Source organism: Malaclemys terrapin, chromosome 3 (genome assembly GCF_027887155.1).
Source record: "Malaclemys terrapin pileata isolate rMalTer1 chromosome 3, rMalTer1.hap1, whole genome shotgun sequence".
NCBI lineage: Eukaryota > Metazoa > Chordata > Testudines > Emydidae > Malaclemys > Malaclemys terrapin.
This window is the reverse complement of record NC_071507.1, coordinates 70,378,754-70,396,398: the sequence shown is the minus strand read 5'-3', so window position 1 is coordinate 70,396,398 and position 17,645 is coordinate 70,378,754. Positions and strand designations below refer to the sequence as shown.

Genomic DNA, 17,645 nt, shown 5'->3' with positions numbered 1-17,645 from the left:
ATTTTAACAGCATACATTGTTCAAAACTGAACACATGAATAAAAATCAAGAGGTAATTAAAGAAAAGAAAAAAGAATTATGTGCATGGTAGTATGGTTCAGGAAGTGAATCTTCAAAACCATCCTGAAGTTTTGAAGTCTGCCCTCTGTTTGTGGGGAAATGGGAATATAGGACTATCCATATAGAATCACAGAAATGTAGGGCTGGGAAGCTCTTAAGAGATCATCTAGTCCTTCCTGCTATGTATACCTAGACCATACCTGACAGGTGTTTATCTAGCCTGTTCTTAAAAAGAGATCATTGCAATCTCTGAAGTCAAATTCTGCCCTCAGTAATACCCATGCAATCCTATGAAAAGCAATTTCTATATAACTGAAAGTAGCATAGGCACCAACTCCGTGGGTGCTCCCAGGCTGGAGCACCCACGGGGAAAAATTGGTGAGTGGTCTGTACCCACCAGCAGCCAAGCTCCCCACCCCCACCCCAGCTCACAGCTGCCTTCTCCCCTGAGCGCACCACATTCCCGCTTCTCCTCCCAGTGCTTGCATAACAAGCTGTGGGAGGGAGGGGGGAGGAGGAGCAGGAACGCGGTGCCCTCAGAGGAGGAGGCGAGGAAGAGGCGGGGCTGGGGTGGGGATTTGGGGAAGGGGTTGGAATGGGGGTGGGGAAGGGGCAGGAGGGGGCGGGCCAGGGGTGGAGTCGGGGTGGGGGTGAGGGAGGGTGTCGAGCACCCATCGGCACCTGGAGAAGTTGCCGTCTATGGAAAACAGAATATAGCCTTTCATTTTTAAGCAGAGTGACATGCTCCCCAGGACACTCGAAGTCAGATCATGCTGTCAAAGTAATGTATGGAAGGCTAGGAAATGGAATTATTGCTAGACTAGGCCAGAATTTGGCAAAAATAGGGATGAGCTTTAGCAGAATTGACTCTTCACAGTTTGGAAGATGGAAATGGCTGGCAATAGAAAAGCCATGGCTTGTGTGGCATAGCTGCTCAATACATCATCATCCCTACCCCTGCAGGAAGATACTAAAGCAAGACAGTACTAACATTGGGTTTGGTACAAAAAAAAAAATGGAAATCAATCGTTGACTTCAATGGCTTTGGTTCAGGCCTCTTACCTGAATTACCTTTTGCTGAATCTTCATCCATAGTATGGGATTGTGGGAGCTCAGAGGACGGCAGACTGGATTCCTCTGACAACAGTTCATAAAAGAGCCATAATGTTATGGGGACTGGAGTCTTGGGATGTAGTCCTTCTTATATAAGTGAAATCAGAGTATAGTCCTAAGTGCTGCAATGGTCAGTACCTGAATGACCATGATTGATGAAGGAGCACCTGTGGAGGGTCACTGTCTGGCTCCTCAGCTGTGTTGCATCCCACTTCGTTTTGATGTCTCATTGTTTCTTGGACACCGTACATTTTTCCTAAGGCTATGTCTACACTGCAATTAAAAACCCATGGCTGGCCTGTGCGAGCTGATGTAGAGTCGTGGGGCTCAGGCTATGAGGCTGTTTAATTGTGGTTTAGACATTTCAGGTGGATGGACCTGGGCTCTAGAACCCTGCGAGGTGGGAGGGTCTGAGTGAGAGCTCAGGTTGCAACCCGAGCTCAAACATCTATACCCTACACCGCAATTAAATAGCCCATTAGCCCAAGCCCCGGAAGCCTGAGTCTAATTGCAGTGTAGACATATCCTAAGTGCTTCAATGTGTCAGTCCCCTTCTTCTTTTTTTCTTTTTTTTTTTATTACTGCCTTTCTGGTACCAACTCCTGACAGAATGCACAGTTCAGACATTGTAGATGCTGTAAGGGCTACAAGTCCACTTGTTCCTTTTCCTTCTCAGAATGTATTTTTGCTATGGCTACAATTTACATTAGTGCTATTTACATATCATGGTCAAGTCAAGCCCATTTAATTTGGCTCCCTTCAAGAAGCATTTATTTTATTCTCATCGATGCTGCCTACTTCAATCAGTACAGGTAGCTATTGAAACTTGAAGCCCTACTTGATGTTAACATTCTTATTCCTAATATTATTATCCCAATATTTTATTTTAAAACAATGTACCCCCTAAGGACAGAGTCTTTCCCCAAGTATGTTTTGTTGCCTTAGATTTGTACCGGGGTTCTTTCACTATAGGAGCTATATAAGATAAATAAAATATACAGAACCACAATGCCCAAGACCTATGTAAATACTGTATTACCCTTCAGAAAATAACACAGGGATAGAGAACTAATATTTTTTTTATTTTGTACATTTGAATTCTTTTGAATAGGTGGGTTGTTTGCGTGAAGCACAGACTTGGATTTCAATGCTTGAGGAACATGAAAACAGTACATTAGACAAAATATGGGGGCCACAGGTAGGAAATTATATGTTTACAAATAGTTTATGAAAAATATGAATGAACTCTGCAGCTGTCTTACTTGGCATTCTCACACTATTAGTATCTCGGGGAGGGGGAAGTCTAATTAAAGCATGATGGAGCAAGTGGAATACAAGTCAGATGGCAATACAGTAATTATCTGACAATGCTATGGAAGGATATTGTTATTCCGAAAGACACTAACCCCTTGTTGTCATGTGTCTGGTTGAAAGACAATCGCAAACATCATTAAAATAAATGAGTGTACTAAAATATTGTATAGCTTTACGAGCAACTGAATTTCTTTTGTAGTGGTAAACAGCTGGACACAAGGGAGGGGCTAACCCTTGAGAGATATGGCAAGCCATGTGGCCAGAGGGAAAGTGTGGAACTAATGGAGTCTCCCCAGGCACAAATGTAGGGGCTGAGGGCTGTAAGAAGGCTGTGTGTTTAAGCAGTTAGAGTGAGGCAGCAGCAGCAGCGTGTGACCCTGTTACAGCAGTTTCTTGGACACAGGGCTGGAGTCTGGCTTGAGATTTCTACAAAAGCATGTGTGCTGTATGTTCAGAGAAACAGAACTTTAGGTGAAATCCTGGCCCCATTAAAGTCAATGAGAGTTTCATTATTGACTTCAATGGGACTAGGACTTCACCAATATAATTCTATGTATAAAAGAATTACACCTCAATTTTGTTTCACTGATTTCTCATCCAAACAAAATCACTTCATGAGGCCCCAAACTGGCTTTCTGCTGGGCCAAAGGGGCATTCGTATGATTCCGATTCACTAAACTATTGTAATCAGCACTTAAGTGTGAGCAGCCAAGTCCTGGAAGATCAATGGCTCAGAGGGGCAAGAAGCTGGACGATTCCTGGACAGTTGGGAGGAACTTGGGGGCGGGCACTATCTTGGCAGGAGTGTGTGGTTGGGAGAGTGAGGGCTGTGGGGAGGGCTCAGTGAAAGAAGGAAGGACTGTGTTGCCCTAGGTGGGAGGGTGCATGAGCTTGGGGAAAGGACTATGATTGAAGGGAAAAGGACACAGTTGAACTGGGAAAGGTAGTGAACACTTTGCACTTAGACTAGCATATGTTCCTAGAGAAGCTGAAGGCTGAGTAGCTGAGGAGCAATATATTCCACCAGGCCAGAGGTCCAGACTGAGCAGCCACCTAACAGCCATGTCACCAGGCTGTGCATCTCATCTTAATGTGCACCACCAGGGCAATTAGAGGCCTCAGGTTGGGGGTAAAAGTTTTGGGCATCTCCAGATGTAGGGGAAGTTAGTTCTATTGCGTGTTTTTTTTCTTTTTTTTTTTTTTTAATGTTTCAGTGTTGACGTTGAATGCCCTTATGTCCCCAGGCCTTTTCAGCCCGTTGGTCTGTCTGAACCCATTCCCTTATGTCATGTTCTGGGTAGGGCCGCCCAGAGGATTCAGGGGACCTGGGGCAAAGCAATTTCGGGGGCCCCTTCCATAAAAAAAAGTTGCAATACTATAGTAACATGTATTTGGAAATGTAAAAAATAACCAGTGAAATACATTTTTAATAATTTGAAAATACACGAAATACATTATTTAAAAACATTAAATGCTTTCATGGTATGTATACATTTGCAATTACATAATGGAGCTGTCTCTGGGTGATGGTGATGGTTGGTGCCAATGGGCTGTCGCTGCCTGAGGGTGGCGCTGCTGTTGCCCAGGGCTGGGTGGGGAGCTGGGCTCTGGGTCGGGGGGTGCCTGGCTCAGAGCTGGGGGTCAGGGCTGTGGGGGAATGGGGTTGGGGGTGCCCGGCTCAGAGGGGCTGGGCTCAGAGCTGGGGATCAGGGTTGTGTGGGGATGGGGTTGGGGGATGCCCGGCTCAGAGGGGCTGGGCTAGGGGCTGGGGGTCAGGGCTGTGGGGGGAGTGGGGTCAGGGTGGTGTCCAGCTCAGAGGGACTGGGCTCGGAGCTGGGGGTCAGGACTGTGGGGGAGGGGTCAGGGGGGTGTCTGGCTCAGAGGTGCTTACCATGCTGCTTACTCCCGCCTTTCCCGGAGCCTCAGCACGCCGCGTCCAGGAGCGGCCCTGGACAGCGCTGCAGTGGCGTGGCTCCACGGGACCTGAGCTCCCGCCGCTCAGAGCCGTGCCCCCTTACCATGTGGCTCTGAGTGGGAGGAGCTCAGGCCACGCCACTGCAGCACTGTCCAGGGCAGCTCCTGGACGTGGCACGCTGAGGCGCCGGGGGATGGGGGAAGGTGAAGGCGGGGGCAGGGGGGAGCCTCCGACATTCTCGTGGGGGCTCTTGCAGGGCCCAGGGCCTGGGGCAAATTGCCCCACTTGCCCCCCCCCCCGGGCGGCCCTGGTTCTGGGGTGTGGTTGTTTTACCACCTGCCCTGTAACTCTGGGTGCCTTCAATGCTTTGCTGCTGTGGCTCATAGCCTGGACACTGACAGCCAGGGCCGGCTCCAGCTTTTTTGCCGCCCCAAGCGGCGAAGGAAAAAAAAAGAAAACAAAAGAAAAACCCGACTGAGCTGCCGCCGAAGTGCTGCCGAAGAGGAAGAGAAGGAGGGAAGGACCCGCTGCCGAATTGCCACCGAAAACAGAAGTGGAGCGATTGAGCTGCCGCCCTAGAGGAAGCAAGGAACTGAAGGACCCGCCGCCAAATTGCCGCCGCAGACCCAGATGTGCCACCCCAACAACGGACGGAGTGCCGCCCCTTTCTATTGGCTGTCCCAGGCACCCGCTTCCTTTGCTGCTGCCTGGAGCCAGCCCTGCTGACAGCCAGCAGACAGGCATGCACTGTCTGTTTGTTAAGCAGCTCTGGCTCAGCACTCTGATTCCAGTAGCTTCCTTGTTACACCCCAGCCTCATTCTGGCATCTACCAGCTTTGGTTACTACTAGCCAAGTGACTCCAACACACCCCCAGTCCTGAATTTTCCCCAAACTATCTGCTCTGAAATGTCCAGATCTTTCCTGGAGCATTCAGAGGGCTAAGAAGGTTTGCTTGCTCCTTTAAAGGGTAAATACCCAGCAGCTTGCCACATTAACTGGAGTTAATGAATTCCTGTCACTTCAATTCAGATACAACATTGGGTTGGTTTAGATTTAAATTAAACAAGTTTATTTTAGGGTGTAGACAGTTTGAAACAAGGCAAGGAAAGTGTGGGAACCAGGTTTCTCCCTTCCTTGCTAGCCAACATAGCTGGCTAAGTATATAGAGCTTGTGAAACCAACCTCCAAGGAGTTATTACTTTGTCATATATAGATAGATGAGAGAGAGGCAGGCAGGTAATTACAAGTCCAGAAACTCAGACCAGTAGGTGTAAGTGTTTGTTTGTCAAAGCTAGTTTAAAAAATCTCCTTTATTGTTTCTATTCAGAATTACAAATCCTGCTTTGAATCTGAACTTGGACCTCTAGGAGACCTAAATCAGCTGTATCAAATTTTGAACCACTCTGGTTACAATTCTGTCATTTGGCCTACTGAGTACAGTGGCATTTATGTGTTCAGAGTGAAGATAGTGGACCCAAATTTCAGGTTAAATATTTCTTTTTTGACATGTAAAAAGTCTTTTTAATGATTGATTTAGAATTAAGATTAATAAAGTAACCACTGTTGTCATTTAAAAAAATTATTTTGTTTGAGGTATCACTTGGCCATAGATGTTGCAGGTATTTTCCACTACCAGTTCTAACTGATGGATGGTTCAGATATGGTTCTGAGGGTCTTCAACCCTTTCATTGTGCAGCTATTATTTTTTCCTCTTAGATTTCTAGTCATTTTCCGTATAGGCTGCTATAAACATAATGTTCATCCTACCTCTATGGAAAGGAAGGCAAGAGGCCTTCAACATGTGGATTTGACAACAGGACCCACTGGGCCAGATTGTAATTTCAATTACATTAGTGTAAATCTGGGATCTGACAGTCAAACCAGTTTTTTTTCTCTAAGTGACTGTAAAAATGTCATCTTACTTAACAGATTTTCTCTTTCCTTTTATTCAGAGTAATCTCTGCAAATTTAGGCTAAGTGACTAAAAGAAAGTTATTCCTGTTAGCACTGCAGAACTAACCTACATAGGAGTTGGTGAACTGGATCTATGAATGACAATTAAACTGCATAAATGCCATTGAGAGTATAATCTGAAGACAGTGGGGTTGCACAGCTGTAACAGAGGGTCTAATTTGGCCTAAAGGTGACGATATATGTCTGAGCATGGAAAACCCCAGCTTGGTTCTCAGAGCTCAGGTTGAGTTTGTAGGGCTGGTATTTGGAGAAAAAAATCTTGTGTGAACTGAATATATTTGATATGGAAATCATTGAAAGACAAGAAATATTGAACTGCACAATGACATTTTTACAGTTACTTATCAAAGGTTAGCCATACCTTAAGGATATTTGCCTTCCCTTTAATAAACCATTTCAGTTTCTCATTTTATCTTCCCCATAATGTAAAGGAAATTTTTAATAAACTCCATAAGGGATTCCATTTAGGAATATGTAGTAACACGAATCCTACATATTGTCTGAAACATAGTGAGAGAGACCCATAAATACCGTGTCAAATATGAGAGGGGTAGCCATGTTAGTCTGGATCTGTAAAAAGCAACTGAGGGTCCGAGGGTCCTGTGGCACCTTTAAGACTAACAGATGTATTGGAGCATAAGCTTTCATGGGTGAATGCGCATGCGTCTGACAAAGTGGGCATTCACCCATGAAAACTTATGCCCCAATACATCTGTTAGTCTTAAAGGTGCCACAGGACCCTCGGTTGCTTTTTCCATAAATACCGAACACTCATAGAGGTATTTCATTAATAAAACGTCAAAGGAGGGATTTCATCTCTGCCTTATGGCCCCTTTGTGCAGGCTGCACCTCCCCTGAAGAAGGCCCTGACAGGATACACTAGCACAGGGGTTGTGTCCCCCAATGCAGGTGCCACCAATGCAGGTGCAGATTGAGGGCAGGATGGGCACTGGCCAAGATGTCCCTATGACCCAGCTATTCCCTGCTGCACAAGGCCCATAGCAGCTAGAGCACAAATTAGGCCCTACACCAGCCCTAGTGCCACTGCCAGGATGAATATTGTCCAACATGTTTTTTTCCAAAGCAGGGAAGGTGTCAAAACTCACCCCAGGATGCTCCTGGAAGTCAACACCATTACAGAAAGTCAGTGTAATGCCCAATATATTAAAAATCAATATTACATTAACCGTATTGCCAACCCCAAATGTTCAAAAATCATGAGTGAAACCCCCAAAATCATGAGATTTTATTTTTAAAAATTATATTGTGTTTTTGGTTTATCTTTTGAGTTTTGAACTCCCCCTGGCCTTTGCTGTTATGTATGTTACAATTACTGTCAGCCATTCTCCCAAATTTATTGAGTAAGGTGATTTTGGTCCCTCTGCAGGAACTCTCACCTCCACACCTGCCCATCCTCTTCCTAGCAATTTATTCTGCCCCCAACTTCCAAATCAATCCTTTTCCCCTGTCACAGAATCATAGGATCGTAGGACGGGAAAGGACCTCAAGAGGTCACCTAATCCAATCTCCTGCGTTCATGGCAGGACTACGTATTATCTAGACCAGGGATGGGCAAACTTTTTGGCCTGAGGGCCACATCTGGGAATAGAAATTGTATGGCGGGCCATGAATGCTCCGAAAATTGGGTTGGGTGTGAGGACTCTGGTTGGGGGGTGCCGGCTCCGGGGTGGGGCCAGAAATGAGGAGTTCAGGGTGCGGGAGGGGGTGAGGGAGTGGGGTGCGGGGGGGTGAGGGCTCCGGCTGGGGGCACTGGCTCTGGGGTGGGGCTGGGGGTGAGGAGTTTGGGGTGTAGGAGGGTGCTCCGGGCTGGGACTGAGGGGTTTGGATGGTGGGAGGGGGATCAGGGCTGGGGCAGGGGAGTGGGGCGCAGGGAGAGGCTCAGGGGTGCAGGCTTCAGGCACTGCTCAAGTGGCTCCCGGAAGCAGCGGCATGTCCCTTCTCCGGCTCCTACACGGAGGCGTGGCCAGAAGGCTCTACACACTGACCCATCCGCAGGCACCATCCCTGCAGCTCCCATTGGCTGCAGTTCCCGGCCAATGGGAGCTGCAGGGGCAGCATGTGGGGTGGGAGCAGTGTGCAGAGTGGAGGCCCCTGACTGCCCCTACGCATAGGAGCCGGGGGGGCCATGCCGCTACTTCCAGGAGCGGTGTGCCACAGCCCCCGACCCTGCTTCCCGGATGGAGCGCCGGAGCGGGGCCATGCCACTGCTTCTGGGAGCCGCGTGGTGTGGCCTCCGACCCTGCTCTCTGGCTGGAGCGCCAGAGCAGGGCAAGCCCCAGATCCTGCTCCCCAGTGGGAACTCGAGGGCCGGATTAAAACAGCTTGCAGGCTGGTTCTGGCCCACCAGCCGTAATTTACCCACCCCTGATCTAGACCATTTCTGACAGGTGTTTGTCTAACCTACTCTTAACAATCTCCAATGATGGAGATTCCAAGTACTCCCTGGGCAATTTATTCCAGTGCATAACCACTCTAACAGTTAAGAAGGTTTTCCTAATGTCCAAACTAAACTGCCATTGCTTCTTGTCCTATCCTCAGAGGTTAAGGAGAACAATTTTTCTCCCTCCTCCTTGTAACAACCTTTTATGTATTTGAAAACTGTTATGTCTCCTCTGTCTTCTCTTCTCAAGACTTAAGAAACCCAGTTTTTACACCACCATCCCACTCCATCGGCGGCCCTGCCGGTAGGGTCCCTACCAGCAGGGCCACCGGGAGGGGGGACAGGGGCAGTGACGTTAAAGCGCTCCCGCGGCTGCGCTTTAATGTTGGCTGCATACAGGCAGGTACTGGCGGCCACTTCTTACCGGTACGCCGTACTGGTTTACTTTCACCCCTGACTATATTTGCCCCTTTTCGGTCCTCTGGAATCTCTCCCATCTTCCATGACTTTTCAAAGATAATCGCTAATGGCTCAGATATCTCCTCAGTCAGCTCCTTGAGTATTCTAGGATGTATTTCATCAGGCCCTGGTGACTTGAAGACATCTAACTTGTCTAAGTAATTTTTAACTTGTTCTTTCCCTATTTTAGCCACTGATCTTACCTCATTTTCACTAACATTCACTATGTTAGACATCCAATCGCTATTAACCTTTTTGGTGAAAACTGAAACAAAATTAATTTAGCACTTCTGCCATCTCCACATTTTCTGTTATTGTTCCCCTCCACCCCCATTGAGTAATGGGCCTACCGTGTCCTTGGTCTTCCTCTTGTTTCTAATGTATTTGTAGAATGTTTTTGTGTTACCCTGTACTGCCTCCCAGCCCTGAGCCAATCCCTGCATCAGTTCTGCCTCCACATCAGTTCTTTCCAACCCTCCCAGCCCCACATCTACCCATCCTTTCATCTTTTTTCCCTCCCAGCCCCCATCAGTTCTGCATCCAGACCCCACATCATTTCTGCTGACTAGTCCCCATATAACCCCCAACAATTTCCCCCATCCATCAGTTTGGCCTCCCCATCCCTACCTCTGCTCCTCCTGGGGTTCTTCACCCCTTCTCCACCTCCAAGGGGATGGAGGTGCTCCAGCAGAGTCCCATCCAGACTAGGTGGGCAGCTCCTAGGGTTCTGCAGTTCCCCAAACCATTTCAGGCTGGGTATTACAACAGATGAGGTGGAAGGAGCAGAGGAGCTGTCCCATTGCTCACAGGAGAGGAGTAGGGAGGAGGAAGTGGAGCTGCCCAGTGCTGCTGGGCTCTTTCTGCTCCCCATTATCCTCTCCCCTCCTGTGAAAATGGCTTCAGGTTGCTGAGGGTAGAGGGAGAGTGCTCTGCTTGCTCCTGCAGCAGCTCTGATTGGCTAATCTTCCCCAGGAGGCAGGCAACTGGAGAAAAGAGCCAATCACTGGGTTTTCCCCCAGGCAGGCTGAAATTCACTAGAGAGCTAAAGCAACTCACATCATTGCAAGATTGGCTCCAGCCCCAGGTGAAATCCCATCACTTACAAAAAAATCAGTAGAATTGACAACATTGCATTAAATTATGAAAGTTATATAAAAGTACATGGTTTTAAAAAATAATTTGAATGTGTTTATTCAAGTTTAAATAAAGTTTATAGTTAGTACTTGAGGTGGGGTGAATGTGGGCACCAGATGGTTTCATTGTGATACTGTGTTTTCATTCTGAATATTTTTATAGTTGAGAAAATATTTAACAGTCTTTTTTTATATTCCAGTTTTTGTGACTTAAATACAATCTTTGCAGTCCGTACATATGGCATAGTAGAAAGGTAATTGCTAGTAGCCACAACTAAACGTAATTTATTATTATTTAATATTTATATAGGAATAAAAATATTGTCATCCTTTGGTGACACTCCCAGTCTTACAGATAGGTAATGAGATCTTAGAGATGATATCCAAATCCAAGCCTTTGGCCTGATGGTAGGGTACAATTTCATTCCAGTTCTAACGGTATTCCCCATTTTAAGTATAGGCGATATCACTGGAACCAGTAATATTTCTAAACCAGAATGAACTTTTATAGTGTTCCCATTGTACTCACTCACCTCTTTATAAAGTGTTTGATCCTGGTCCCACTAAAATCATAGAGTCTTGCCATTGACTTCTATAGAAAATCATTTGGATTTTGCTCTTGACTTCTACATCATCATGACCATAAAGAAGAGTAAAAGAGAAACTTAATCATTAATCAGCTATATTTTCATGAAGATGCATATCATTTTTAAGAGTTTTCAGAAGACATCATTCCAAATAGAATTATGTCTTCTGTCAATATAAAGTCAAAGAGATTCTTGACTAAATAAGGGGAGAATTTGAAAATTTACCACATCTATTCTTAATCGAATCTTATTTGTATTTCAGTCCAAACATTGGTAAGGTTGCTGGCTTTTCAATCCTCATACTGTCCATTTTTGGGGGCATCCTTGTTATAAGCTACTTCAGGTATGTGAAGATTTATCGAGCACTCATTTATGTTGATCAACTCCCATCACATGACCAACAAGATCAAACAAGAAAGACAGCACCTGAGTTGAAGAAGGACCAATAATTTATCTACCATACTGATGGCATTCTGTTTAAAGAAACTGTAAGAGTACATTGGCTTTTTAAATAATTTCAGTGTTGTTGGATGGGTTAAGGGTTGTTTTCACAAAAAAGCTTTTCACCTTTCATATAAGACTAATGTGACTCGTGTTTAGTTTCCAGTTCCTGTTTAGTTATCAGCTGTACCACTGAGCTTAACATATCCCATTGGTTTCCTCTGTGTGTGTGTGTGTGTGTGTGTGTGTGTGTGTGTCTGTAGATGGAGGGCAGTTTATGGCCCCCTTAGTAGCCACCTCTCAAACCAAATTAAATTAAAATACATTTATGATCTTTAGGCTTGATTCAGCCCCAATTTATGCTGGCTTTCATCAGCATAACTAGCCTGCATGGCTTTTGGCAATTTGAAATCTGGGGGACAGCTGCGTCAGTACAAAACTTCCACTCTATCAAGGGCCTGTATGCAGCCACTGCAGTCCCCAAAGTGAGCAACGCTGTTTAGGGCAAGGAGATATGCTGATTCAACATATTTTTTGGATATGCTGATTCAACATATTTTCACTCCTGTGAAACCCTAGTTGCATTTTAAAGCTGCCGTTCCCCATGAGTGGGTAATAGTGCCTCCCCTTCACAAGTATGAATCAATGAATCCCCTGGTCCATAAGACAGTTAAGACCAGATTGTCAGCTGGTGAATGTTGGAGCAACTCCATTGACTTCAGTGTAGCTACACTAATTTATACTAGCTGATGATCTGGCCCTCAGATTCTAAGAATCACTTATACTTTGAATAGATCAGAGCCTTGTATAAAAAGTATGTTTCAAAGACTTGGTAGATAATGCTACTTCTAAAATATTCTGACAGCTATAATTCTCAATGTCTATTCTAAATGTTATGGCAAATAGCAGTTATTCAGATCTGAAAACTTCTGTGATCACATCTTCAATTCAAATATATTATTGGTTGTAATGTATTGAATGTGAATCTCGGTAGCTGCAACTGCATGCAAAATGTACTAGATTTCTGTTTACAAACTTGAAACAAATTTTGTAACCTTTTAGTGAACTCAGATGTTCAACAGACCCCATCGCAGCTCCTTCAAGTAACTATATTTTGTAAAGCTTCAAAAGAGAATCAAATTACATCAGCTACTGTAACTTAATACATTAAGACACAGTAAATTGAATATTTTTATTACTAACCTAACAGGTATTGCTTGAGCATTTGAAATAGAATTTACATTGTTTAAAGTTGCAATTGATTTTATATTCCTGAAGGAATTTTACTGGTATGATTTTATTGGTGCTTAATAAAAATGTTAATTTATACAATAAAAATGTAGAGTGGCCTAGTTTATCATAAGAGTTTATCATCTACTTTAATTGTTAATCTCGTAAAAAAGTTGAAAGACATGATATGGCAATTAGAAACTATAAAAAAAACATTTTAATCAGTTTCCGTAGTTCCATTTGAGGACATGTTTCCACTGCTAGCCAAAATTTTCTAGTTGTCAAAGTTAGTTATTTTGAAAAGCTTATATTCTCAATGCATTGGTTGTTTTAGTTGGTATAGATGATTGGTACAATTACAAATCCACGCAATTTAATGAATAAAGATAGCTCATTGTTTGAGCCTATGGACAGGGTTACAATCATTTTATTTCATACAAGATAACAGAATCACACTCTGCTGGGCATGAAAATTATAAAAGCTAATACAGTGGTGCAAAACTGGCTCAAAGAATTCATGAGCATTTGGCATGATTCACACCTCTGACATTTAAGTCGATTAGAAGTTTTGCATTGAGGCTTGAAAATTTGCAGCTGTGAATTTTTGACCTGAAGTGAAAGCAGTTCATTCCTACTGAAAACATAAAGTGATCATGTATGACCTTAAGATAGTATGGTGTAGTTAGTGTATTGAATGCAGAGTGGTAGCCAGGAACTCCCAGGGTCTCTTTCTATCTCTGCCAGTGACTAGCTTTAATAACACTTTGCACTTGCATAGCTCTTTACATTCATTGTTTAGGCAGACTTCACAACACCCCTACGTGGAAGATATATATTACTATTTCCATTTTTGAGATGGGGAAACTGATGCTTAGAGACCCGCTTAAAGACCCATAGCAAATTAGTACCAGAGCCAGCTTCAGAACTTCCGACTCGCAGACTCTGCCTAACTCAGACGCTCACAATGCTCCTCTCTTCCCCTGCCATCAAGTCACTTAATTTTTCTGTCTCTGTTTACTTATTACTAAAATAGGAATAATAACACCTAGTATGAGAGGATTGAAGGGAACTTTTTTTTAGCATTCTACAGTTTGCTAGTTACATCTCATTTAGCATAGTTTGCACCTAGACTATACATGCTTCCAACAATGCCACTTCATTCCATTTGTAGACTTCAGATCTTTAGCAGATTAAACTGCAGATCTAGTTATGTTTCCAAAACTGGTTGATTTGGTCTTGATAGCCCTGGGATGTACTGCTAGTAGAAGGTATTTCTTACCACATGGTTCTAATTTCTTAGTATTATGAAACAGGTAAGAGAGAGCCCTCCTCAAAGTGCTGCTCAGAGATATGATAATATATATTCTAGGATCTTCAGTATTTCTTGAGGAAACAAGGAGCCACAGAAGTTCTGAGTGAGTTCTCTGATTGATTATTCTAAAGTTTTGCTGAATCTAATCCAATCCTTCTCATGATTAAAGGAATGAGAATGAGCTGATGTAAGCAGAGTTCATCACCATTCCTACAGTCCAGAAAATACACAGCTTTCCTCATAACATGACTGCCTTTTGGATAATTCATTATAGTTTCCTCTGCAAAGAACTGATTCTTTTCCCCAGCTTTTCTTTTTGACCTAAATAGCAGTACTTCTTTGGTCACCATGTTTGGCGGCTAGTCTGATTTTCCTTGGTTGTAACTAAAATACCAAATCAAACCTTTGGTTTGTCTAAGTCTCCAGTGCAGTCCAGAGCTGACTACTATCAACTCAATTCCATACATGCCTGGAGTTTCAAATTCTTGTAGTCATGGGACTCCAATTCTCACTACCTCAGAGTATGGTTAGTAGTTGGTCATGTAGTTATGGTATGGGGACTGCTTTTGGCAGAAATGTTGCTGCCATGGACCCATCTCTGATTTTGTTAATCCCCAAGAGTGGGAATTGATTACAACTAGTATTTTTGGATAAACTGAAATTATTTACCTCAGATTCTTCTTTTTTAAACAATAAATTGTAATAGATTGATGCTCTCCCACCTGTCTTCCAAAGCTGGAGCTGCTTTTAGCATTAGTTAATGACCTTGGCCTTTTGCTCAAAAGGGTATACAGGTCTGTCACATCTTACGTGCATATAGCATGCGCGATTTCAGCTTTATACAGTCAGCAAAAAAAAAAAAAAGATAATTTAAATACTGTACCTGTAGTGCAGGCAGTTCCGCCTGCCATTCACTCAATGTAATTTTGACTATACGCGGTTTTCGCTTTACGCGGTCACCGTGGAATGGAACCCTCGCATAAGATGAGACTCGCCTGTAATCTAATAGAGTTTCTAGAGCATGTATTACCAAATTGTCTAGGTGCCATTTACTGGGAGTTAGGCACAGAGTCCCAGGTCCACAAAGGAACTTAGCTGTTGTGATGCTGAGCATCACAGAGCCTAATTTTAAGGTACCTAGAACAACACAGCAATGCACAAAGCTTGAGTTAGGACCCACACAATGAATGGAGAGAGACAGGCACCTTTGACTGAGAATCACAAAGCCAGCATGCTAGGAGGGGAGCCACCTAAGCTAGCCAATGGGAGAGACTGACCAGAGGAGTGTGTCCTAAGCCCCAGACCTCTCTTGGAGATAGGTGCCTAGCTCTGCTTGCGATCCACAAACGCGGGGAGATACGTATTTGACCACCTAAGTCAGGTGAAAGGCCTGAAACAAAACAGGAAGACCTCCCTTATAACCATCAGCCTAGTGGATAGGGTGCTCATCCAGGATGAGAAGGAGAAGGGATTTGAACAGAGATTAACCTCCTCGCAGGTGAGTAAGTACTCCAACTACTAGGCTATGGAATATACTGATGCAGGGCTGAGGGGTCTCCCTCCGTCTCTCCTATTGAAGTTCTACTTTAATTAAATATTAACTGGGGCTGTGACAGATTTAGAATGACTCTATAGCAGTGGTCCCCAAACTTTACCTCGCCCCCCCCTTATGCCTTGCCCTCCAGAGCTAGGAGTGCGGCTGCAGCTCCAGGAGGAGGGGATACATACAGGGGTAAGGGGGCTGAGGCTGGGGCCACAGGTGGAAGTGGACCCTCAGCCAGGGGCCGAGGCCTGCAACTGCAGCCGGGAGCAAGTCTGGGGCCAGAAGCAGATCTGGGTAGCACTCCCTCCCCGCCCCCTGTGGGACTGGTCCAGGCCCCAGCCGCAGCTGCCCAAATGTTACTATGCTCCCGTCTACGGGGCACACCCCACAGATTGAAGACCTCAGCTCTATAACATAGTGGTTAGGGCTCTCCCCTGAGAGGTGGTTGAGCCCTTGTCAAATCCCTTCTTCCCCTCGGTAGGAGTTGGATTTGAACCGGGGGTGGGGGGAGTGTCTCCCACATCCTGGCTGAGTATACTAGGCTGAGTACACATATAGGAGGCCTCCCCGGTATTTTGTGTGAACTAGCTTGAAAGACCCAATCCAGTAGGCAGCTTCTGACCATGCCTAGTGGATTGGACCTCTGCAAATGATTTAGGTGGCCGAATGCCTATCTTTCCCAGTTTGTAAATCACTCTGGAGTTTAGGTAGGAGATAGGCATCCACAGGGCCGGCTCCAGGCACCAGCTTAACAAGCAGGTGCTTGGGGTGGCCAAGGGAGAGGGGTGGCACCTGCGGCAATTCGGGGGCGGCAGGTCCCTCACTCCCTCTAGGAGTGAAGGACCTGCCGCTGAACTGCCGCCGCCGATCGCAGCTTTTTTTTTCCCTTTTCCAATTGCCGCAGCCGAGATCGCAATCACGGCTCTTTTATTTATTTATTATTTTTTTTTGCTTGGGGCGGCAGCTGGAGCCGGCCCTGGGCATCCAGACAGCTAATGTGGGGAAGTGTGAAGTTAGGTAGCAGCGGAGCAGGAGTTTTTTTAATTGCAGTGGTGACCCAAAACGGGACTTATGAGAGTAAGTACCTTTGTGGATTGCACCAGCGTACATTCAGCAGGGTTGAAATGTACAATTTACTAGAGTTGAGAATAACAGTTCTGAAAACTCATTAGTCTAAGATGTTTCTGCTGAATTCCAGCAGATGGCATAGTAGAGTCACTGCAGCACTTTGTATTTCTCCCCTGCAGATAGTGAGCACTGTTAATGAAAGACAGCACCTTAATAGGATGTAGATGGGAAACTGTGTCCCCTGAGTTTTCAGCCTTTGGCTTTGGCCCTTGTAGTTTATCATCAAGGCCTGTTCATGTGATCCTCAACATCCCCTAATCACTCCACCAACCCCGACCTAGAAAAGTGTTTGATAGTTGCCAGTTCATTTACTGCAACATTTACTGCAACGAACTGCAACCTGTGAACCAAAGGAGTTACGCAGTGTCTAACTGCCTTGATCCTGAACATGCAGTGCATAAGATTACAGTTCCTTCATGAAACATATCATAACTGCCAACAGTCCTGATCTAGCCCAAATTTGTCCTTGGTTTGATAAACCTGTCCCGGGTGTTCAAAGTCCCAGTTAGTGTTTTGGGCACTAAAGCCTAAGAAGTTTTCTGCAGCAATCCTGGCCTGGCCTCCTATGACCAGAGGCCACTGTGCAAAGTTTTAGGATAAATTCTCTCCCATCTATCTCAGCTGTTCCTCTGTGCTTCTGCTGGTATCTGTGGGCCGAGTACTTAGATGGACTCAGAGACAGGCAGGAGAGCCTGGAGTGGAGTACTCAGCAGTTGCTATGTGCATGAGAGATTTGAGCCTGGAAAGGAGCACTAAGCAGACGCTCTGTTGAGAGAGGAGAAAAGCATGGAAGGGAAATAATCAACGGTGGAGAGACAAAGGAGATGCCCTTTGTCAGTTAGTGGCAGGAAGAGAAAAGGGTCTTTGTCTGTTCTCCCCTGCAAAGCCTCGTGCCTATGTGACTTTATATATTCTCTTCCCTTACCTCATAGTCACCTCTGAAGGGAAGATCTCTGCTATTCTAACTGTCCTGCAACCTATCTGCTGTTAGTATTTGTGTATGGGGAAGAAAAGATTTTTGCTACTCTATTCTT

At 45.0% G+C, this 17,645-nt stretch overlaps 1 protein-coding gene across 1 annotated transcript in view; it reads left to right on the top strand.

The window, feature by feature from the left end:
- The window catches only part of CATSPERE (catsper channel auxiliary subunit epsilon), a 99,264-nt gene extending 87,858 nt beyond the window's left edge, over positions 1-11,406 (top strand). Inside the window, exons 15-18 of the mRNA XM_054022858.1 lie at positions 2,285-2,371; positions 5,731-5,888; positions 10,571-10,624; positions 11,220-11,406. Coding sequence (XP_053878833.1) covers positions 2,285-2,371; positions 5,731-5,888; positions 10,571-10,624; positions 11,220-11,406 — 486 coding nt within the window. The remainder of the gene's footprint in view (positions 1-2,284; positions 2,372-5,730; positions 5,889-10,570; positions 10,625-11,219) is intronic.
- Positions 11,407-17,645: the final 6,239 nt, after the last annotated feature.